Source organism: Schistocerca nitens, chromosome 7, assembly GCF_023898315.1.
Source record: "Schistocerca nitens isolate TAMUIC-IGC-003100 chromosome 7, iqSchNite1.1, whole genome shotgun sequence".
Classification (NCBI taxonomy): Eukaryota; Metazoa; Arthropoda; class Insecta; order Orthoptera; family Acrididae; genus Schistocerca; species Schistocerca nitens.
The window spans coordinates 336,257,546-336,282,023 of record NC_064620.1 but is presented as its reverse complement, the minus strand read 5'-3'; the positions used below and the strand labels follow the sequence as shown (position 1 = coordinate 336,282,023).

Below are 24,478 nucleotides of genomic sequence, written 5' to 3'. Positions count from 1 at the left end.
GCTCCGCCTACTGCTCGAGTTTCATCTGCCTCCTGCACTCAGTCTGCCCGTGGCGTCTGTTTTAAGTAGTTGACGTTTTGTCTGTGCGTCGGAAAATGTTGAGTGTACAGAAAGAACAGCGTGTTAACATCAAATTTTGTTTCAAACTATGAAAATATGCAAGTGAAACGTTTGTAATCTTACAACAAGTGTACGGCGATGATTGTTTATCGCGAACACAAGTGTTTGAGTGGTTTAAACGATATAAAGATGGCCGCGAAGACACCAGTGATGACACTCGCACTGGCAGACCATTGTCAGCAAAAACTGATGCAAACATTGAAAAAATCGGTAAACTTGTTCGACAAGATCGCCGTTTAACGATCAGAGCAGTGTCTGAGTTAACAGGAGTTGACAAGGAAAATGTCGAACAAGTTTACCGATTTTTTCAATGTTTGCATCAGTTTTTGCTGACAATGGTCTGCCAGTGCGAGTGTCATCACTGGTGTCTTCGCGGCCATCTTTAAATCGTTTAAACCACTCAAACACTTGTGTTCGCGATAAACAATCATCGCCGTACACTTGTCGTAACATTACAAACGTTTCACTTGCAGATTTTCCTAGTTTGAAACAAAATTTGATGTTAACACGCTGTTCTTTCTGTACACTCAACATTTTCCGACGCACAGACAAAACGTCAACTACTTAAAACAGACGCCACGGGCAGACTGAGTGCAGGAGGCAGATGAAACTTGAGCAGTAGGCGGAGCGAGAGTCACGTGACAGGCCACGCGACTTTCAAGCTTATTGCATTCGTTTTATTGTTTCACCAGTACTAGTCCGGTTTTTTTCTAGCCACACCTCGTATATTTCTACAACATTCCCCATATTCTTTGACCAAAGTGTATTATGACGATTGCTATGACTACAGAAGAACAGATACTTCAGCGATCGGACGGAAAGTTCATAATTTTGTGAAGAAAATAATGGGGCACGAGGGAGGTTCGAACACGGATCTCCCGCTTTGCAGTCCATGACCACACTTGCAGTTACCTCGATGTTGCACATCTTAAGCTTGGGTCGTGCGCTTTCTATTTTGCTTCTTTTTTCACAGTTCAGTACACCTCCTTCCTGTTTTCATACTTCATCTGTGTCCCATTTTTTGATGCTCTAGCCATTGGGCTGTTCTACCACCAAACTTGACGCGGTACGATGGACACTTTCCTTTGTTATCGTACAATGGTCCAAAGAGATTATACAGATTCTAATGCGATCCATATATCTGCGTGAGCAGGATTGTGCAGGATGTGGAACCCAAGTTTCATTTGCTGTAACACATGGGCCACGCCGTAAATACCAGGATGTACCGGTTGAAACCTGAAAATACCAGCTAGTCAAAAAAAAGCGTTTACTGTTCTGAACGATAGGAGAATTCAGTCGTGTGTGATCGAGGTTCTGATAGCAATGAGGGACTTACGTCGAAAACTATGATTTTTAAGTCTGTCATTGCTTTCGCAGTGAACCTCGTCATAATCAAGATTCTGCAGATGACAAGCGCTGGAAGTATTGACATTTATTTATAACCGCCGTCGTGTGTTACGTAATATTTTGTATAAACAATTTCTCCCTGCGCTGTTTAGTCACCTAGTTCACTGCACCTGAGTTCTATTACATGAAAACAAAGGAACTAATTTGACAAATGTAAAGCCGTTGGACTACGGCCAAAGCTTTCCCTTTTTTTCAGCATTATCAGTTTGTTTTCAGTATTAGCTTTCCTTAGTTCAATCGCATCCGTTTGATCGGAAAGAGCTTATTAGAGACTGAGGACAAGCTGGAATTTGGTCATCGCTTGTAACAAAATCGACCGTGATCTATTCAAAGGAACCATCCCAGCAGTCGCGTGATGTAACAAAAGCCATATGACATTGTTGAGAGTGGTTGTTGAACCGCTTAATCAAAACCCCCTTATCCTCACACCCGATGACCCTTTTCCGTGTGGTGTGTGAGAATTAAGTATGTCTGCTGGGTACAGTTGACTGATAGACGTGTGTTGTTTCATGCATGTACTGGAAGGGATTAGAGAATAGAGGATGGAGCGCATAGCGTACTCCTCCGAATAACACCAAGGGTGCTGCCTATTTTAAACTCCCCTCCAGTGGAGGTTTTGCTTACCAGGGGGAGAGGGTCCACTTTTCTGTGAAGTATGTGGCGCGCCGCTTTCAGTTTAGCATATTGTGGCTACGTGTGTCCTGTATACTGATTCGCAGATACCGATACCAGTCTTAAGAGTGGTGAAATTTTGTGAACTATATCAGGCTTCATCCCTAAACTGGTGGAGAAGGGCGGCGGACTTTAGTACGTTATAAACTGCTCTGTATGTGGGGACAGCTTTCGTCCCCACCCATGAGATTTCATGTTGACTTTTCGTCAGGGCGCTGATGACCGTAATGTCGAGCGCCCCCTAAACCCAACTCATCACCACTTCTTACTCTTGCTGCTTAACTAATGGCGGTGAAAATTTCTTCAGACATCAGGATTCGCGTAATGTAATGTAGGGGAGACTATGGGGAATCGGTGATCTGGATGGCTAGTTGAATCCCGGTGGATGCGAAGGAAAGCAAGATCAGATTTTGGTCGATGACGATGTTATTAGAAGCGGAGGACAAGTTTGTATTGGGGTCGGAAACTGCCGTGTCCTTCTCATAGGAACCAGCCCAGCAGTCGCCGTCAGAGATTTCAGGGATACCATTGAAAACGTAAATACAGGTGGCCGGAAAGATCATATGAAGCGGTGTCCTCCCGAATGCGAGTCCAGTGTCTGACTACTGTGTCACCTTGGTCTGTCCCAAATTCGTCATTCATTTGTAGTAACTTCTTTACTGCTTGTGTGTCTCGCGAAAACTGACTTGTCTCGAATGTTCGCCTAACGCAGTGAACACGATCGTTGATGCCTCTATTAGGAGGCGACAGCAGGTAAAGAGAGAAGCGAGACGGACGTGAATCAAGTCTGAGACAGCTGATTCCGTCACGGCGTACGTTAAGATTTCCCCTTTTCTACGGTAGTATAGTTGGTGGTGAAACGGGCACTGAAACATCCAGGAAATCGACCCGCATGTTTCCGAACTCTTTCTCGGTACTACCTGCACGAGTGCGGGTTCACGGAGAAGCCGTTTCCCCCTCTGCGTGGCGTTGAGCAATGTCTTAATGACGCACTGCCATCCTAGACGCATTACCACTCACCTCGCGGCTCCAGTTCCACGTAGGCGTTCCGTTTCGGAAGCGACCGCGAAGTGTTTCAGCAGTGCCTCCGAGAAAACGACCTCGACAGGTGAGAAGGTCGCAGTCTGAACAAACAGCCGTGGTCGTGCCAGCGGAGGTCGCGCGTGGTGGTACTTACCTCCGTATCGGTTAAGGAGGCAGCGTAGAGTGGGTGGACGCTAAACACTCGCGCGAACACTTCTGTATTTGGAGTGTCGCCTGAAAAATTACAATTTGTGATGCGCATTATTTCCTTTAGCTGTGTAGTATACCGTTCAGCTTTCATTTATTACATGACTTTCTAAAACCATCAGATATATTAGCACAGAAAGTTACTGTCCGTCAGTATGCCGAGCTTGCAAGACTGGAAAGTACTATTTAGAATTCTAGTTATCACTGGATAAAATACAGGGCGAAACAGATATCTAGGACCTGCACAGGAACCAAAATACAGTTAGAGACGAAGGACATGCAAGGGTGGCGTAATTGAAAAGAGTGAGACGGATTTGTATCATATGCTATATTGGTTGTTCAGTTTGTACCTTTCGGAATTTTACTTTGTGACGCGATTCAGGTCTTCATAGCTAATCGAACTAAACACGTCGTTCATAGCGGAACGAAATCGTGCTATGTAAAAGTAAATTCAGGAATAGGCATTTAATGTTCACGATACACATCAGCGATCTAGGGCAAAACATTGTAAGCAGCATAAGGCTGTTCATGCATGATGTTGTTGAACATAGAAAAGTTCCAACAGCATAACGAAAAGACTTGCAGAATTCGACGTTTGCTACAGGAATCTGCAGTTGACAGCTTTGTCTTACTTGACATCTATTTGTAGAAATTCCTTTCATTTATTTACGCTAAGTACGGAAAAATAAGGTTCCAGGACGAGGTTCGGTGGAAGAATGGCAAGGAAACGTAATTCAACTGCGAAATAACTACCTAACAGAACACTCGTTAGGCCAAATTTTGAGTATTGCCAATTAGTCTGCGACCCTTACGCCAGGATTAGAAGAGAAGACACGAACAAGGGCGCCTTGTTTCGTCCCGATTTCGTTTAGTAACTGAGATTGTTTCGGAGCTAGTCGTGAAAATTCAAACATTAAGAGCAGGCAGGCTCTTGCGTAAGGCGGTGATTTAGTGGTAACATCGGGAAAGCGTAGTTCCAAGAAAAGTCAGGTGACATCAAACTTTCTCCCACTTAAATCACGCGAAATGACAACGACCGGAAATGCAGTGTCTGTGGCAGTTACTACGCACTTTCGCGAATGGAACAGGAAAGGGGGGGGGGGGGAGAAATGATGAACATGAGAAACGACGGTTGCGACTAATCACATACCTTCAGTCTAGCAGTATTTCCCTTTTTGTATTGATGAAATAGTTCTTAACAGAACCACCCACCCCCACACCCGATTATTTAAAGACTTGAATTCCCATGTATAACGTATAGAAAAAATAATTAAAACGCTTTATTTGGTAATTAAAACTTCCGGGCTAAGAGGCCGTGGTCCAATAGTAGAAATACTTCTCCCTGACGTTTCGTTGCCAGCTGCGGGCAACATCATCTGAGGTGAGTCTACGACTGGCTGCTAGGCCGTGGAGGTCCTGTTTATATAGAGCGCGTAGAGGCAGCACCCCCTATAGAGGAAAGCCTGCGCGCCCGCTCAGTGACGTCACGCACGTAGTCTGGTGCCGGTGCTCGCAGTCCGTTTGGCCACAGCAATAAGACTGTTACGGAAACCGCACGAGGAAAATTCGTAAAGAAATCTGACATACCTCTCTCATGAATTACAAGATTTCCTTTCTCAAATGACCCAGTTCTTTTGTCTGTAACTTATTTCTGCATACCATTTAGCCCCGACGTAAAAAGTGGCTGTAATAACTTTCATTATCTGAGGCATCAAAACTCCCAAATGAATGGACCCATTTCATTGTAGTTTATTTTAAAGTTGCTTTAATGGGGATTGTCACGACTTGTTTGATGGCAGTTTGGTTAGCCGTTCAAAGATCGTCAGCTACACAAAGTGCAAGTGTTTGCCACCAGTGTGCTCTTTTCCAATACCATTCCTAAACTGTAAGTGCTGTAGTATAAATTGTAAATCTCGAAAAGGCCAATATAAACGTCTGCAACGGTATACATTTATCTTTTATGGCTGGCCACCATTCACCATTCTTCCGTTTTGCAGCTCCTGTGTAAGACGATTTTTAATGACAAAAATTTTGATTGAAAGCCACCCGCGAAAGATTCTCGTATGCTCTCGCGGACTTTCTATTAGGGTTTTTGTTATGTTTTTTAAGTTAAATATTGCATCACTTTGACGCAGGTCTAATAGTGTGGACAGCAATTTGCAAAGTAGCACACTGGCAGCTAACATTTTAAGGACACTGTTATTGCCGCTGCTTATTCCTTATGTAGCAAAATCTATTTTAAAACCTGGTTGGATGATATACGTGTGAATTAAAAAAAGAAACACGAAAATTGGGCAAATAGTGTTCGAATTATAACACCCCCTAGAGAGAGGCACTGGTAATAAGCAATAGTATGAGTCGTTTCAAAAACTAACACTGCCCTGAAAGACATGTTCTACATATGTTTTAGTCCACCATTTCAGCAACCTCGTATTCATGCTTTTTTTAAATTTAAAGAAATTTCTCCTGTTAATATTTTTTAAGTAAAATGCAGTTCTAATGAATGATATGATATCTCTTCTCAGTTTGTGCACCTTTCCCTAAGAAACTTTCTTTCCATTAAGAAAATCTCACTGACCTGAGATGAGTATGTAATGGTATTGCCATAAAGTTTTGGTATGCCAATACAAATTTCAATGAATTCTCTTTTCTCAGTAAGTTAACTAAATTTCCATTATGTATTGAAATTACATGAGGTCTCAAAATACAGATTACCAGGTTAGAATTTCGCTGCTCTAAACTGAATAACTTTGAAGAAAGAATGTTTCTGTACTAAGAAGTATATACTTTGAAACAAACTGTTTGCATGAATTGCACATAAATAAATTTCAACTACGAAGTAAACTTTCATTTCATCTGTTGAGAAGTTTTATGACGTGATGTGACCTGTGATGAAATAATTGTGAAAAATGAACACTTACCTTCATTTGGCATCACATTTGGGCTGCACTCACCAGTGGCTTAGATACTTCATCCTTCCGTAAGTTTGGGGAAAGGGGTGGGGGTGGTGGTTCAGCTCTATTTAGTTGCAATACTTTAACAGATCATCATTCCAAAATATATATACTGGTAATTGTTTAGAAGTGGAAAAAAAGTTTCATCTACTGACCATGCTGATATGAATGAATGCAAATTAAGTAAAAAAATTCTGTGTATGAATGAATTTATTTATTTCTTTTGTTCATCTTCCATACACTCTTGTCAATCACTAACACATGGAATGAGAAAAATTTTAGATTATAGTGGTTCACAATAGAAAATTATAGATGTACAGCATGAATACTATGTAGGGACAAAATAATTAAGACTTATGGACACCAAGGCCAAACATTAACAATAACCACATTCTTGAGACTTAAGTTTCATAATTTTAGGAATAATAATGATAAATTTTGAACAACATTAATTATTAAATTGCTATTTTATAATCTCCAGGGTAGTAATGGAAGGTCTTTAAGTGGGACACTAAAAGAATGCAAATAAAACACTGCACCATAAAGTTTTGTGTAGGAAGAATGCATATGAAAGCACTGTAGTAGAAAAATGGCAATGCATATAGACATTATATTAGGTCACCCTGTAAATTGCAAGTAATTACCAACTGTAAGTGTATGTTATGTGGCAAAAATGTGTCAAGTGGTGTTGGAATATGATCTGCTAACATTAATTAGATTAGGTGAGTGATAAGCAATTGTGACAGGCTTAAGCTTTTTTAATATTCTTTTATAAACAAATATATTCAAAAAGCCAACAGAAGGGCATACCTGAGAGTCCACCTCAGATTTTTTCTCCTCAGCAAAGATGAGCTAACAAGAAGGCACTTTATGGCACAGAGCAAGCATCTATTTAAAGAGCTCAGTAATTAGTCAACCTGAGGATTAGTGGCACTCAATAGTGCTTTTAACAGAAGTGAGAGCTGTTCCAGAATTACATTACTATTAGATGAGGAGACCTGCCAATCATTATACACAAAGGCCATGAAAGTACTGCAAAGCCCTCCCCCACCAGCTTCTCCATTTGTATTGGTAGTAAAATATATGCAAACATGATCTACATAAGAAAATGTTGAGAGAACAACAGTTATAACAGCTGCAGAGAAAGTAGTAAACTCAGAAAAAGAGGGGCAATTGTCACAGCATGCACATCTGCACTCATAACAGTGACAGTAGTAGAAGACAGAGGAACACCACGAACACTACGTGAAATCGAAGTTTGTCTACCTAAAGAATGCATAAATACTATAGTAGCTTTTTCAACAGTAACAATTAATGAATCATTACAAATTGGCAGATTTCTCACATGTATCACAAGCTAAAGTAATAACTTCAGTATACAAAGAAAAGTGTTGCAGAGAATGTAGAGAACTATAGAGCAATTTTGCTCTTGTCTTCCATTTATCACCAAAACAAACTAACCTTGTTTGCAAAAAAAGTGGAGTCTGCTATAGCACAGTTTGTGTAAGTTTTTCTCAAAATAATAAAGGAAGGTGATCAAAATGGCATTGTCTTGTCTTTGTCAAAGGCATGTGCCATGTTGGGCCACATAACTTTATTACACAAATTAGAAATACTATGAATAAGGCATGCAGCAAAGAAGTGGTTTAAGTCATACTCGGAAAAGCAAGCGAAATGATTTTTAGGTTTCACATACTATAACAAGATTACTATTGGTCCTCTCTGCCTGCCACCCCCCCTCCCCTCCCTCCTGTATGTATCATTCACCACCCAACTTCAACTGAGAAAGAATTAGTGTAAGATTCTTTATATTAAAGATTAATTTCTTTGATAAAAATTTCACGTTAGGATATTAGTGTTGATAGCTGTTAGCAGCTGTATATTAAAATATTTATACAAACTCTCAGCCATAAGTTGCAATTTGGTAAGTTTGACTAGTTTCAGATTAACCTGACTAGTTCAGCTTAAGAGGCATTTGTTGATGTGGCAATATTACTGATGACAGGTTTTGTATTAATGATTTAAAAAGAATCTAAGATAAAGATTTCAAAATTATGTTGTAAGAGTTTGCAGTTTTCGCTGAGTGTTTTTTGAACTTTTTTTTCCATTAACCTTTTTACAGTAGTTGTTTAAAAATATATTGACACCAACCCAAACAACACTTTTCATTATTGCCTGGGATGAATGTCCATTGCAGCATACCCCATCAAATAATAAAAAGTCATTTTCGTGAAGAGTAGCAAGTGCTACTGCACAGGCAATAGCACGTTGATTCGTACAGGCAAGAAAATCTCTTTCATGTTCTTTGAGAAGTTTGCTGATGACAATATAAGTGTAGACAATCATATTTAAAATAGTGTCTGATGGGTATTTTAGTCCTCCATGATCAAGTCTCTGTATCAAACTAAAATGTTCGTTTATTGGCAACTCCTTTTCAATCACAATTTCATTAAGGCAACTCTCACATTTCAGCTTCTTAATCACTGCATGAGCACAGTAGCCTGCAATGAAAGTTAAAGACGTTGCAATATCTTTCACTGAAAGAACATCGTCTTGAGTTACACTGACTTCTATGTCTAATGTGTCTGTTTCTTCAACTTCAGAAAACATAAAATTTTTTATGGCCCCTACTGTGATATTGCCATAGGAAGGAGAACATAAAACTAAAGGCATTACACTTTGAATTCGAAGCTTCTTTTCTGCTTCATAGACTTGTGTCACTGAAACATTGTATTGGGAACCTGCAAGCTGTCTATACTTTCCAAAACGCCGCTCAAGCACATCTGTTTGTAGCTTGGCTGTCAGTAAATAGCTCATACCTAGCTCTTCAGTACAGTATCGAGCAATCTCTACCACGGCATATGTTGTATGCTGAATAGCAAAAAATGTTTCTTTTGTGAGAAACCCACTTGACAAACCCTTTGCTTTCCACACATCAAGCCAGTCTAGAAAATCTAGCAAAAATTGCATAGAAACGCTATCAGTTGTCAACGGATCCATATAAGGATTCTGTTTGTGTTTCCCTTTAAACACTGATTTCACATTCATGACATCAAACCATTTTGTTATTATTCGAATGTATTCTGCTGTTGATGGTGCATGTCTCAAATCAAATTTATCACTAGCTACCTCAAGGCCCTCTGACACATGTCGATTGAATATCTGCAGCACTAGTTTCATACTCTGTTTTTCTAATGATGTAGGGCAAAGTGATTTGAGAGACAATGTGTGACAATATTTTACTAAAGAACTGGAATCTATGTCATAAATCTGTTTCAGTGTTTTAAAAGAAGCTACAGAAAACTTATTTTCTTCCACTTCTTTTCTAACTGGAAACTGAGGATAAAACATATCTTTACCATCATTTTTTTGGTTCAGCCACACATTTCTTATGCATTTAACAATGTGTACGGCATCAATTAAAAAGAAAAGTGGGCGATTAGGATCAGATGGATGTTTAAAAACTATATTAACACCCTTTATCCAGAGAAAACATTGACATGGTTTTGCTATTGATTTTGTTGTTGTCAGTTACCACACAAAAAACCCTATAGCCTATTAGTTCAAGGCCATTTATTATGGCCAGTAGCACATCGTATAATGCATTAGATGAAATGGTTTTCACCGGTAAAATGTGAACAACATCCCTGTACAAAGACTTGACACTCTGCAACATAAATACAAATGCTGAATTTGCAGCACATTCCGAGTTATATGACATGCCCAAAACACTACCTCCTTTATATTCCAAATAAGAATTTAGATGAATTTCATCTACACTCAAAACAACATTGACATCATTGCTGTTCAAGTATTGAAATTTCTGTCTTGCATAGGACAGGAAATTACTTCCCCCAAGCCTTTCGTGAGATGGATTCACATTAAATTTGCTGCAGACCCTACGCAGAGTGCTTGGATGTGGCATTTTCATTAATGAGCTGCTACGTAAAAAATTGTAAGCATGAGATGAAATGGAAAATAGCAAACAACACAGTATCATAAATGTAGAACTAAACCTATGATTAAATTTCTTTTCATTTATGAGACTAACTTGTTCATATATAAAGTCTACCATCTCCTTTTCACTCTCCTGTAAACTGTCTTTCAGCACTCCTAGACTGTCTTTCACTATCTCTACAATACTATCTATAGAAGTTTCTGAGTGCCCACAATCTGTGTCTGAAAACTCCTGCAGTACACTGACAATTTCATGGATATTGGTTACAATTACAGGAAAAGATCTTTTTCCTAATGTCTTAATTTGTACATCTTTCTTAAACAATGAAACATTTAAATTACTATCTATAACGACAGAATGTGTGATTAATGGTGCTGGATTTCTTATTATCTTTAAAAAACAAACAAAATCACTGTGTTTTTCGATCACACTCCACTCGTTGGGCAAATCCACTTCCTTCGTACGCAACATCAACTCTTCTAAAGAACTGAAGCTGAAAGTGTTTTCATAGTCCTTCTGTGATGCTAAACTATATTGTAACGCTGCAGCTAACTGCTCATTTTCAAGCCTTTGCTTTTTCTCCTCTGGCCCTTCACGTCTACTTTCTTCCTTTGAAAGGTAGGAAGGACAGTTCGGGAGTAGTGATGGAACTGCATGTGGTCTCAAACGTGGTTTGAGAAGGGGGGCTCTTAATAACTGACCAGTCCTTTCATCCACAATTTGTGTTTCCCAAATAACATCATCCTTGTGGAAGTGAACATGACATACCTGTAATTAAAAATGAATAAAAAATGAAAACTGTGCTTACAACTGAATGTGATGACAATATTAATAGTGTGAAAACAATTTATGAATATAAAGTTAGTTTCTAGTTCTAAAATACAAATAGACTCCCAACTAAAATGCAGAATACTCAAGTGATAAATGTGGCCATGGCATAGTAACTCTATAAAACAATAACACTTCAATATCAAAAAACATGCAGTTACATGTCATGGCAACAAGCTCTTAAAGAGATGGTGAAATGAAGAAAGTACTTTCCCCATCAAAAATTACAAACATTGACTAATGTTTGTAGCATGATTCAATAACAGTGACAATTTTTTTTATAATTTAGCCTTGAAGCTCATATATTCACAAGAGGGGTGGGACTTTTGCTTAATGTCTTGCTCTATTCCCCCCCCCCACCCCCCACCCCACACACACACCTCGGACACAAGAAAGCATGATGACACCAAACTCACACAGGTGTAATCCATAGAAGCAACTGTGACACAGTAACAGAATAATACAAAGTAATTGTCACACTGTGTAACCTTTAGAACTATGAAATACTTAAAGGTAGTGCTTTTTATCAGATAGACACTGTTTTGCTTTTGATATCAGTTCATAACTTACATAAAAACTGACAGTATGATGAACTAATACATTGCCACTTATGTGCTACCTATTAGGCTAAACATGAGCACACAATTGCTTTCAAGTACTGTAGCTGTGTATCTATAAGACAGCTGTGTAGGTCACTGGCATGTATCTGAAATTCCAGACCCAGAAAGTAAGAATTTGTAAAATCCACAAGTATTTTTTATATGTTTTCACAGTTTCTCCCTTTGCATTTTGTGATGGCCTGTTAATCCATTCATGTACTCATTCATTTTTCCTGTCTATGGTTCACTGTTAAGTCTAAAGCCTACTATATTCCCTAATAGTAACATTCCTTGCAATGACTTCAAATTCCCACCAATAATTTATTAAAAACAAGCGACTGAGACACTGTTTTTACTTCATTTTCAATTTCTGGGTAAACCACATTACTTGTTTTTGAACAGGCAACTTCCTAAAGACTTTTACAGCAAAAAGAAACACTAAATACAGAAGCAGAATACATCGAAAGTCGTCTGTATCTTAAGTGCACGTACTTAATTATAAACCGACTTTTATTCCTAACAACAGGCAGCATAAACAGTAAGTATAAAGATATACTGAGATATTTAACTACGTAAGTATGACTGTGCTTAGGCTATACTGGTTGAACTTACAGAATTCATATAACCTATACCAGCTAAACTGTAGAATTGCCAGGGCAAGAAAACGAAACGCTATTTAGTTCGGCACTTATTCAGTTAAGATCTATTAGTCAAAATGTCGCTGACCTTCCTTACTGCATAAGTGCCTATTCTGTGTTAGCACACTTAACCTCTTTTAAGAAATAAACAAAACAAATACTTACTCTTGAACTTGAAGAAGGAGTGAAGTTATGTCTGCGAATACGTGACAACCATTTCTTCCTCGTTGCTTCATCCTCCGGAAATTTAAACACGGTTACTTTTGGTCCACCGTCGTAATTTCCTCTACAATTCGGCACACAACAACGATACGGCATTTTGCAGGCAACGAAATTTTCACAGCAAAGAAAAACAGATCACCAGTTTAGTGCACAGAAACTAAACAACCAAATCACGTACACTAACGCAGGAACACCATTCACTATAATACTAAACTGACGCGTAACTCGCCGAACGACTATTCACAAGCACTGTTCCGTGAAACTGTTGAAGAAGGGACGATGTGTGTAGCCGGGCGCCACCACTCGTCACGTGTTGTCAACAGTAAAACTATCACTGGCTGGCGTCATTACTCTCGATCGAAGGTAATCGATTGTCACGTCTTTGGTATAGAGTCGATCGCCATATCTTATCTAGCTTCAAGCATTCTTCTTTCCTGTTAAAATTATTGTGGTGTTTAAAAATCTCTATAGCCTCTCTATACATACGTGCATAATAATGCGATGTCTTAGCTAGCACGCTCGTCTCACTAAATTTTATTTCATGGTCACCCGTTTCAAAAACATGTTCCGCTACAGCCGATTTGTCCGTGTGTCCCAGTCGACAGTTCCTTTTATGTTCAGTTAGGCGAGTATTGATACTTCTTTTTGTGGTTCCAATAAATCATCATATTAAAAACTCTATGCACTTCATCGAAAAATTGAAGGAGATTACCGTCAGCCCCGGTGATATTCTTGTCAGCTTTGATGTTGTGTCTCTGTTCACCATGGTTCCTGTCAACGAAGCTCTTGCTTACATATCTGACATATTTCCGACTGATATAGTAGCTTTCTTCCCCCATGAACCATGGACCTTGCCGTTGGTGGGGAGGCTTGCGTGCCTCAGCGATACAGATGGCCGTACCGTAGGTGCAACCACAACGGAGGGGTATCTGTTGAGAGGCCAGACAAACATGTGGTACCTGAAGAGGGGCAGCAGCCTTTTCAGTAGTTGCAGGGGCAACAGTCTGGATGATTGACTGATCTGGCCTTGTAACATTAACCAAAACGGCCTTGCTGTGCTGGTACTGCGAACGGCTGAAAGCAAGGGGAAACTACAGCCGTAATTTTTCCCGAGGACATGCAGCTTTACATGCAGCTTTACTGTATGATTAAATGATGATGGCGTCCTCTTGGGTAAAATATTCCGGAGGTAAAATAGTCCCCCATTCGGATCTCCGGGCGGGGACTACTCAAGAGGACGTCGTTATCAGGAGAAAGAAAACTGGCAATCTACGGATCGGAGCGTGGAATGTCAGATCCCTTAATCGGGCAGGTAGGTTAGAAAATTTAAAAAGGGAAATGGATAGGTTAAAGTTAGATATAGTGGGAATTAGTGAAGTTCGGTGGCAGGAGGAACAAGACTTTTGGTCAGGTGATTACAGGGTTATAAATACAAAATCAAATAGGGGTAATGAAGGAGTAGGTTTAATAATGAATAAAAAAATAGGAGTGCGGGTTAGCTACTACAAACAGCATAGTGAACGCATTATTGTGGCCAAGATAGACACAAAGCCCATGCCTACTACAGTAGTACAAGTTTATATGCCAACTAGCTCTGCAGATGATGAAGAAATTGATGAAATGTATGACGAGATAAAAGAAATTATTCAGGTAGTGAAGGGAGACGAAAATTTAATAGTCATGGGTGACTGGAATTGGAGTGTAGGAAAAGGGAGAGAAGGAAACGTAGTAGGTGAATATGGATTGGGGGGAAGAAATGAAAGAGGAAGCCGCCTTGTTGAATTTTGCACAGAGCATAACTTAATCATAGCTAACACTTGGTTCAAGAATCATAAAAGAAGGTTGTATACCTGGAAGAATCCTGGAGATACTAATAGGTATCAGATAGATTATATAATGGTAAGACAGAGATTTGGGAACCAGGTTTTAAATTGTAAGACATTTCCAGGGGCAGATGTGGATTCTGACCACAATCTATTGGTTATGAACTGCAGATTGAAACTGAAGAAACTGCAAAAAGGTGGGAATTTAAGGAGATGGGACCTGGATAAACTGAAAGAACGAGAGGTTGTAGAGAGTTTCAGGGAGAGCATAAGGGAACAATTGACAGGAATGGGGGAAAGACATACAGTAGAAGAAGAATGGGTAGCTCTGAGGGATGAAGTAGTGAAGGCAGCAGAGGATCAAGTAGGTAAAAAGACGAGGGCTAATAGAAATCCTTGGGTAACAGAAGAAATATTGAATTTAATTGATGAAAGGAGAAAATACAAAAATGCAGTAAATGAAGCAGGCAAAAGGGAATACAAACGTCTCAAAAATGAGATCGACAGGAAGTGCAAAATGGCTAAGCAGGGATGGCTAGAGGACAAATGTAAGGATGTAGAGGCTTGTCTCACTAGGGGTAAGATAGATACTGCCTACAGGAAAATTAAAGAGACCTTTGGAGAGAAGAGAACCACATGTATGAATATCAAGAGCTCAGATGGCAACCCAGTTCTAAGCAAAGAAGGGAAGGCAGAAAGGTGGAAGGAGTATATAGAGGGTTTATACAAGGGTGATGTACTTGAGGACAATATTATGGAAATGGAAGAGGATATAGATGAAGATGAAATGGGAGATAAGATACTGCGTGAAGAGTTTGACAGAGCACTGAAAGACCTGAGTCGAAACAAGGCCCCGGGAGTAGACAACATTCCATTAGAACTACTGATGGCCTTGGGAGAGCCAGTCATGACAAAACTCTACCATATGGTGAACAAGATGTATGAGACAGGCGAAATACCCACAGACTTCAAGAAGAATATAATAATTCCAATCCCAAAGAAGGCAGGTGTTGACAGATGTGAAAATTACCGAACTATCAGTTTAATAAGTCACAGCTGCAAAATACTAACGCGAATTCTTTACAGACGAATGGAAAAACTGGTAGAAGCGGACCTCGGGGAAGATCAGTTTGGATTCCGTAGAAATGTTGGAACACGAGAGGCAATACTAACCTTACGACTTATCTTAGAAGAAAGATTAAGAAAAGGCAAACCTACATTTCTAGCATTTGTAGACTTAGAGAAAGCTTTTGACAACGTTAAGTGGAATACTCTCTTTCAAATTCTGAAGGTGGCAGGGGTAAAATACAGGGAGCGAAAGGCTATTTACAATTTGTACAGAAACCAGATGGCAGTTATAAGAGTCGAGGGGCATGAAAGGGAAGCAATGGTTGGGAAAGGAGTGAGACAGGGTTGTAGCCTCTCCCCGATGTTATTCAATCTGTATATTGAGCAAGCAGTAAAGGAAACAAAAGAAAAATTCGGAGTAGGTATTAAAATTCATGGAGAAGAAGTAAAAACTTTGAGGTTCGCCGATGACATTGTAATTCTGTCAGAGACAGCAAAGGACTTGGAAGAGCAGTTGAACGGAATGGACAGTGTCTTGAAAGGAGGATATAAGATGAATATCAACAAAAGCAAAACGAGGATAATGGAATGTAGTCAAATTAAATCGGGTGATGCTGAGGGGATTAGATTAGGAAATGAGACACTTAAAGTAGTAAAGGAGTTTTGCTATTTAGGGAGTAAAATAACTGATGATGGTCGAAGTAGAGAGGATATAAAATGTAGACTGGCAATGGCAAGGAAATCGTTTCTGAAGAAGAGAAATTTGTTAACATCGAGTATTGATTTGGGTGTCAGGAAGTCGTTTCTAAAAATATTTGTATGGAGTGTAGCCATGTATGGAAGTGAAACATGGACGATAACCAGTTTGGACAAGAAGAGAATAGAAGCTTTCGAAATGTGGTGCTACAGAAGAATGCTGAAGATAAGGTGGGTAGATCACGTAACTAATGAGGAGGTATTGAATAGGATTGGGGAGAAGAGAAGTTTGTGGCACAACTTGACTAGAAGAAGGGATCGGTTGGTAGGACATGTTTTAAGGCATCAAGGGATCACAAATTTAGCATTGGAGGGCAGCGTGGAGGGTAAAAATCGTAGAGGGAGACCAAGAGATCAATACACTAAGCAGATTCAGAAGGATGTAGGTTGCAGTAGGTACTGGGAGATGAAGAAGCTTGCACAGGATAGAGTAACATGGAGAGCTGCATCAAACCAGTCTCAGGACTGAAGACCACAACAACAACATAGTAGCTTTGTTTAGACATTGCCTTTCCACGACTTATTTTCAGTATATTAATGAGTTCTATGAACAAATTAATGGAGTGGCAATGGGTAGCCCTCTAAGTCCAGCCGTTGCTAATATTTTTATGGAATTTTTTGAACAGCAAGCACTGCAGTCAGCCAGAAAAAGGCCTTTGAAGTGGTATCGGTATGTGGACGACACTTTCGTCATATGGAATCACGGTGAAGAAGAACTGAACCGTTTTTTGAAGCATTTGAATAGCATTAATTCAAAAATACAATTCACTATGGAGACAGAAAGTAATGGACAGATAAATTTTTTGGACGTCTCAGTAATTAAACGAGCAGTTGGGACTCTGGGTCACAAAGTCTACAGAAAAGATACGCATACCGATCGTTATCTTCATAAGCATTCAAACCATCATCCCAGGCAGAAGAGAGGTATTATCAAGACATTGGTGGACAGGGCTAATAAAATCTGTGAGCCAGCTTATTTGCAAGAGGAACTAAACCACCTGCGAACCGCTTTCCAGAAAAATGGGTACGCTGGCAAGGAGATAGATAGAGCACTCCATCCCAGAAGAAAAATGTACGAAAACGTGCAACAACAAGCACCATCGGTGGGGAAAGTTTTTCTTCCATTCATCCACAATGTTACGGACCGTATCGGGAAAGTGCTGGCCAAGTTCAGAGTTGAAACAATCTTCAGACCCACCAAGAAGATTAGTGAATGCTTAAGATCGGCGAAAGATGCACGACACCCTCTAGCTACTCCTGGTGTCTATAAGATTCCGTGTAGTTGTGGGAAGGTTTATATTGGAACCACAAAAAGAAGTATCGATACTCGCCTAACTGAACATAAAAGGAACTGTCGACTGGGACACACGGACAAATCGGCTGTAGCGGAACATGTTTTTGAAACGGGTGACCATGAAATAAAATTTAGTGAGACGAGCGTGCTAGCTAAGACATCGCATTATTATGCACGTATGTATAGAGAGGCTGTAGAGATTTTTAAACACCACAATAATTTTAACAGGAAAGAAGAATGCTTGAAGCTAGATAAGATATGGCGATCGACTCTATACCTAAGATGTGACAATCGATTACCTTCGATCGAGAGTAATGACGCCAGCCAGAGATAGTTTTACTGTTGACAACACGTGACGAGTGGTGGCGCCCTCTACGCGCTCTATATAAACAGGACCTCCACGGCCTAGCAGCCAGTCGTAGACTCACCTCAGATGATGTTGCCCGCAGCTGGCAACGAAACGTCAGGGAGAAGTATTTCTACTATTGGACCACGGCCTCTTAGCCCGGAAGTTTTAATTACTGAAGACGCCGGCCGTGAAAGCCTACACGCTATGATTACGCTTTATTTGATCCTGAACTTCTACAAAAGTTCTATTTAGTTAGCGAAATCTGTTTTGCGAGACTGTAAGGGAAAAAGCTTAGAAAACATTCGAAACTGCGTTAAACGTTCATTGGAGTAATTTGTGCTCTGCTCTAAGAAAAGCCAGTTTTCACTCATCTCAGGGTTTATGGCATCTCTCGAACTGTGTCGTACAGCGACATAATTTTGCGGGTACATTAGGAGGTATATGCAAATACTGCCTGCAGATGTGTTGCGAATAGTTCGTAATAAAGAAGTAATAAATTACCTCTCTATGCCTGGTGAAAATTCTCTACTGCACGAACAAAAATGAAGCTAACGAAAATTTTTTCCTTATTTTATGGGGAGTGAGGGAGGGGTGACAGCGAGAAAAAAGTTCGAAAATGGCTGAAATTACAAGGGTTGGACAAAAACATGGGAACACAGCGAGAAACTCGTGCTTGTACGTACATGGGGATGCTAGCCAAAGCTGAAGGGAGCGCTGTTGTATTTGACCACGAGTGGCACCTGTGTAATGTTCTCAATACGTTGCAAGTGTCTTTCGTCGTCAGAAAGTTGCACGATCTGATAATTCACAACGCGGACGGAAGTGTGTGCTGAGTGATTGTGACGAAAAATAAGAGGATGACAGTTGGAAAAGTCACTGCAGAACTGAATGTCGTGTTCGCGCACCGGTCACCATCAAAATAATACAAAGGAAGCACCATATGCTGCGAATTGCAGGGCGAGCTGAAATTTCCGTAGCACTCATCAGCGATGTAAATGCCCGTAACTGGAAAAAATGCTGCCGAAGCCATGAAACTGGGACCACTGCGCAATGGAAGGGTCATTTGGTTGGATGAGTTCCACAACGTTTCCAGTTCCTGGTCAGAGTTTACGTCCCAGTGAAACGAGGCAGGGTTTCGGTGACAATTTGGGCAGTCATATCGTGGTATTCCACGAACCGCACGGTAATCCTGCAAGGTCATATTATGGCCAAGGGTTATGTGACAATTCTAGTAGATCATGTCCATCCCATGGTAAAATATTTGTTCCCCAACGGTCATGCTAGGTTCAAAGACGATGGGGCCCCTGTTCCCACAATTCACGTCGTCCACGACAGGTTTTGTGAGCATGGGGATGAATTTCCCATCCCCCTTGTCTAAGACAGCGCCAGGTCTCAGAATTATTGAGCGTTTGATTTCCGCTTTCGAAAGGAGGATGCATTGTCGCTATGCATTTCCGTCACCATTACCTGAACTTCATACGATTTTGCAAGGAGACTGGCATAAGATTGCCTTGCAAACCATGTAGGACCTTCATTTATTCACTGCGACTGGAAGCTGATTCGAATGCTAAAGGGCTTCCTACGCCGTATTATATGGCATGGTATTGAGTTTGTGGAGCCTCCATATTTTTGTCCAACCAGTGGTATGTGAAATTGTTATCGCTTATTCTCAAATACTGGCTGAATACGGTCTGGGTAACAGAGTGCTGTGAGTTACTGCCTAAAGAGGTATAAAGTTTTTCATAACTCGACCCAGTATGTTAAACCTTCAAAGTATGGTTATCTTCTAATGAGTAGATCACAAACATTTTAAATTTTTAATACGGTCTATAGTTAAAAGAAATACTGGAAATAAAATTTTCGTTGCTCCTAAAAGCCTTTAGAATGCAACCTGCAATTGACACAGCGTGACTGGGAGACCGTATTATCCAGTTATTAATGTAGAAAGTATTTCCCTGTTTCTCGCGATTAAATAGTTCTTATACGCTGTCCAGTCGCATTGTAATCACGCCTATTTTAGAAATCAACGTGCAGTAACTACGCACTGTCTGCAGGTGGCAGAAGTAGCAGTGAAGGGTATTTAAAGGATGTCAGGGGGGCTCGGAAACCTCCCCACAGAAGACTTGCACGCTGCCGTCGATACAGAACCTCTTAAAACAAGGTTTAAAAACATCGCCCAAGCTTTCTACGACAGAGCTAGACAATCCTCGGCCGCGCTGATAAGTTCCCTTGGTAACTGCAACCCAGGAGAATTCAGGATCAAAACCCCCAAATCCCTACTAACATAACTAAAAAACCCCAGTACCCAAGCCTAGATAAACCTAGGAAATCAAAACACTTCTCTCACAAACCACAGGACCACACAAAAAAGCTACACTACTAGCTATTAAAATTGCTACACCATGAAGATGACGTGCTACAGACGCGAAATTTAACGTACAGGAACAAGATGCTGTGATATGCAAATGATTAGCTTTTCAGAGTATTTACACAAGGTTGGCGCCGGTGGACACACCTGAAACGTTCTGCCATGAGGAAAGTTTCCAACCGATTTCTCATACACAAACAGCAGTTGACCGGCGTTGCCTAGTGAAACGTTGTTGTGATGCCTCGTGTAAGGAGGAGAAATGTGTACCATCACGTTTCCGACTTTGATAAAGGTCGGATTGTAGCCTATCGCGATTGCGGTTTATCGTATCGCGACATTGCAGCTCGCGTTGGTCGAGATCAAATGACTGTTAGCAGAATATGGAATCGGTGGGTTCGGGAGGGTAATACGGAACGCCGTTCTCGATCCCAACGGCCTCGTATCACTAGCAGTCGAGATGACAGGCATCTTATCTGCATGGCTATAACGGATCGTGCAGCCACGTCTCGATCCCTGAGTCATCAGATGGGGACGTTTGCAAACAGTTAGACAACGTCTGCAGCAGCACCGACTGTCAGCTCGAAGACCGTGGCTGCTGTTACCCTTGACGGTGCATCAGACAGGAGCGCCTGCGATGGTGCACTCAACGACGAACCTGGGTGCACGAATGGCAAAACGTCATTTTTTCGGATGAATCCAGGCTCTGTTTACAGCATCATGATGGTCGCATCCGTGTTCGGCGACATGGCGGTGAACGCACATTGGAAGCGTGTATTCGTCATCGCCATACTGGCGTATCACCCGGCATGATGGTTTGGCGCGTCATTGGTTACACGTCTCGGTCACCTCTTGTTCGCATTGACGGCACTTTGAACAGTGGATGTTACATTTTAGATGTGTTACGACCCGTGGCTCTACCCTTCATTCGATCCCTGCGAAACCCTACATTTCAGCAGGATAATGCACGACCGCATGTTGCAGGTCATGTGCGGGCCTTCCTGTATACAAGAAAATATTGGACTGCTGCCCTGGCCAGCACATTCTCCAGATCTCTCTCCAACTGAAAACGTCTGGTCAATGGTGGCCGAGCAACTGGCTCGTCAGAATACGCCAGTCACTCCTCTTGATGAACTGTGGTATCGTGTTGAAGCTGCATGGGCAGCTGTACCTGTACACGCCATCCAAGCTCTGTTTGACTCAATGTCCAGGCATATCAAGGCCGTTATTGCGGCCAGAGGTGGTTGTTCTTGGTACTGAATTCTCAGGATCTATGCACCCAAATTGCGTGAAAATGTAATCATATGTCAGTTCTAGTATAATATCTTTGTCCAATGAATACCCGTTTATGATGTGCATTTCTTGTTGGTGTAGCAATTTTAATGGCCAGTAGTGTATGTCCATCACCCTCCTGTCCAAAAGGCAGAAGTAAATGTCGCTAAGACAAACCACTTCACCAACTCAGCCTTCAAGTAAGGCTTATGGTGAGAGAGAAAGTAAGGCTTTATATATATATATATATATATATATATATATATATATATATATATATATATATATATATATATATATATATATATATATGAGAGAAAGACGCACTCGTTGGGATGCGGAAACGGGGCGATTTATTGGACGTCCGAAGGGGCACAATCATTGGCGTTCGAGCCAAGGAAAGAACCATTTCCGAAACGGCTTAGTCTGTAAACTGTCGCGTCCTACCGTGATTAAACTATACGGTGCATGGCAAAATGGCGCTATCCAAAACCGGCGCAGAGGCAACTCTGGTGATCCATGGACCATAGATGACAGGGGTGAAAAAAGGCTGCGATACTGTGTACGGGCGAATAGACGTGCAACTGTTGAACATACCGCTCAGATGAATCAAGGGGATACCAACAGTGTTTCTTCAGCGACCGTTCGGCGAACGTTGCTGCATATGGGCCTCCGCAGCTGGAACCTGGTTGATGCACCCTTGCTGACTGCAGTTAATCGGTGACGATGGGTGGAATTTGCACGCTACTACCGCAGTTGGACATCCCCTGAGTGGTGACAGACGGCCTTTTCAGATAAATAATGTTTATGGTCCATTGAACAGATGACCGTTGGCGTGTATGGCGCGAAACGTCTGAAAGGAAACCCCCAGCAACAATCGTCGGAAGGGTCCATGGCGGAGGAGGGAGCGTTAAGGTCTGCGATTTTTTTTTGGCATTACCTTAGTGATTTCGTCATTCTTCAAGGCACGACGTATCGACGCTAGTATGTGTATATCCTTGTGAACTATATTCAGGCTTTCGTCAGGCGGTCGCATTAACCTGACGGGACGGTATACGAGGGTGTTTTGGTAAGTCTGGTAAACATCCATGAGAGAATGGAACATATTTCGTTGTTGACAGCCGTCTGAATAGGTCGTTGTGACGACTGCGACTGAAAATGGAGAAAACCGTTTCGTCCTGTTAAACATCTGTGTTCGTAGAATTGGACTGCCGTATAGATAAAAACAGAATTGGATGACGTTCACACGCTTTCTGCACAATCGGTGAGGACGATTTACTTTTGGAATAATGAATTTAAGTGTTACCGAACAAGCACCGAAGACGAAGCACGTTCCGGCCGTCCCATTGAGGTCACCACAAAGGAAACCATTGACAAATTCTGAGATACGATACTGCAAAGCCGCCGAAAGATTTGAGACTGTCAGCATCTCAACTAAGCGAGTGCGTAGTATCCTGCACGGAGAATTTGCTATGAAGAAGCTGTGTGACGCCTGCCGCTGTGGCCGAGCGCTTCTAGGTGCTTCGGTCCGGAACCGCGCTGCTGCTACGGTCGCAGGTTCGAATCCTGCCTTGAGCATGGATGTGTGTGATGTCTTTGGGTTTAAGAAGTTCTAAGTCTCGGGGACTGATGACCTCAGATGACAAAGTCTCATAGTGCTCAGAGCCATTTTTGAAGCTGTGCGAGAGATTGCTCACAGTCTACCAAAATCACATCCTTCACATTCAGCACAATCTCTTGCGATGTTCAGTCGCAATGCGCAAACCTTTTTGCGCCGATTTGTAACTTTTGATGAAACCTGGATCCACCAGAGTGAAAGCAGCAGTCATAACAATGGACAAACACTGGGGAAAGTGTGTCGAAAAAGGCGCAGACCATTTTGTCAGCTAGTTAAGGTGATGGCCACTGTTCTCTGGGGTTCCTTAGGAATAATCATCATAGATTGCATGGATAAAGGCGGAACCATAACTGGACCCTATTATGCTTCATTGTTGGATCGTCTGAAACTTGGATTGGCTGAAAAAAAAAAAAAAAAGAAAAACCCATGGCTAGCACTCAAAGTACCGTTTCACCAGGATAATGCCCTATCCCACAAATCAGCGATAACAATGGCGAAAGTGTATGAATTGGGCTTTGTATTTATTCCTCGTCCACCCTGTTCAACAGACGAAACCTCAGGTGACTTATTCCTGCTCCCTAACACGAAACTTGGGCTTGTTGGGAAAAAAATTTTGATTAAATGAGGAACTGACAATTGCACTCAATGAATACTTCCCAGAGTTTGACAGAATATATTTTTACCGATCAGACGGGAGGATCGCTGGACTAAATGTACGAGGGTGAGTCAAATGAAAACCTTAAATCTGTAATAACAAATCGAAATTTCGCGCCGTTATCCTGTAAGTTGGTAAGCGTGCTACAAACAGCGTGCAGAATGGCCTGTAGGTGGCAGCATAGTGCAGATGCACACATACCGTCGCAGTATCACTATAAAGATGGCCGCCCCACTTGCGACTTGCACCAGGGAAGAACAGCGTTCTGCTATTCGGTTTTTGCGTAGTGAAGGTGTGAAACCTATTGAAATTCATCGACGAATGAAGGTTCAGTTCGGTGATGCATGTTTGTCACCGCAGCAAGTCTACGAATGGAGTAGGAAGTTCGCAAATGGTGTGACTTCAGTGGAAGATGCTCCTCGTCCAGGTCAGGCACCACGGGTTGTGACTCCACAGAACATTGCAGCAGTTGAAGCCATAGTGAAGGAAAACCGCCTAGTGACACTGAATGACATTGCAGCATGTTTACAGATTAGTCATGGGTCAGCACACCACATTGTGCATGATGTGCTCCAGTTTAACAAAGTGTCTGCAAGATGGGTGCCACGGCAGCTGACTCCTGTAACGAGAGAGGGACGTGTTGATGCTTG

The 24,478-nt window shown here is 41.3% G+C and overlaps 2 protein-coding genes across 3 annotated transcripts in view; one reads left to right on the top strand and one right to left on the bottom strand.

Annotated features, from left to right (window-relative positions):
• Positions 1-12,897, bottom strand: part of LOC126195607 (uncharacterized) — a 36,067-nt gene extending 23,170 nt beyond the window's left edge. The window contains exons 1-2 of the mRNA XM_049934231.1: positions 12,572-12,897; positions 10,435-11,109 (exon numbers count right to left, since the gene is read on the bottom strand). Of these exons, the coding sequence (XP_049790188.1) occupies positions 10,435-11,109; positions 12,572-12,724 (828 nt within the window). The 5' untranslated portion in view covers positions 12,725-12,897. The remainder of the gene's footprint in view (positions 1-10,434; positions 11,110-12,571) is intronic.
• The window catches only part of LOC126194732 (rhophilin-2), a 484,380-nt gene that overhangs the window by 4,124 nt on the left and 455,778 nt on the right, over positions 1-24,478 (top strand). The window lies entirely within an intron of this gene.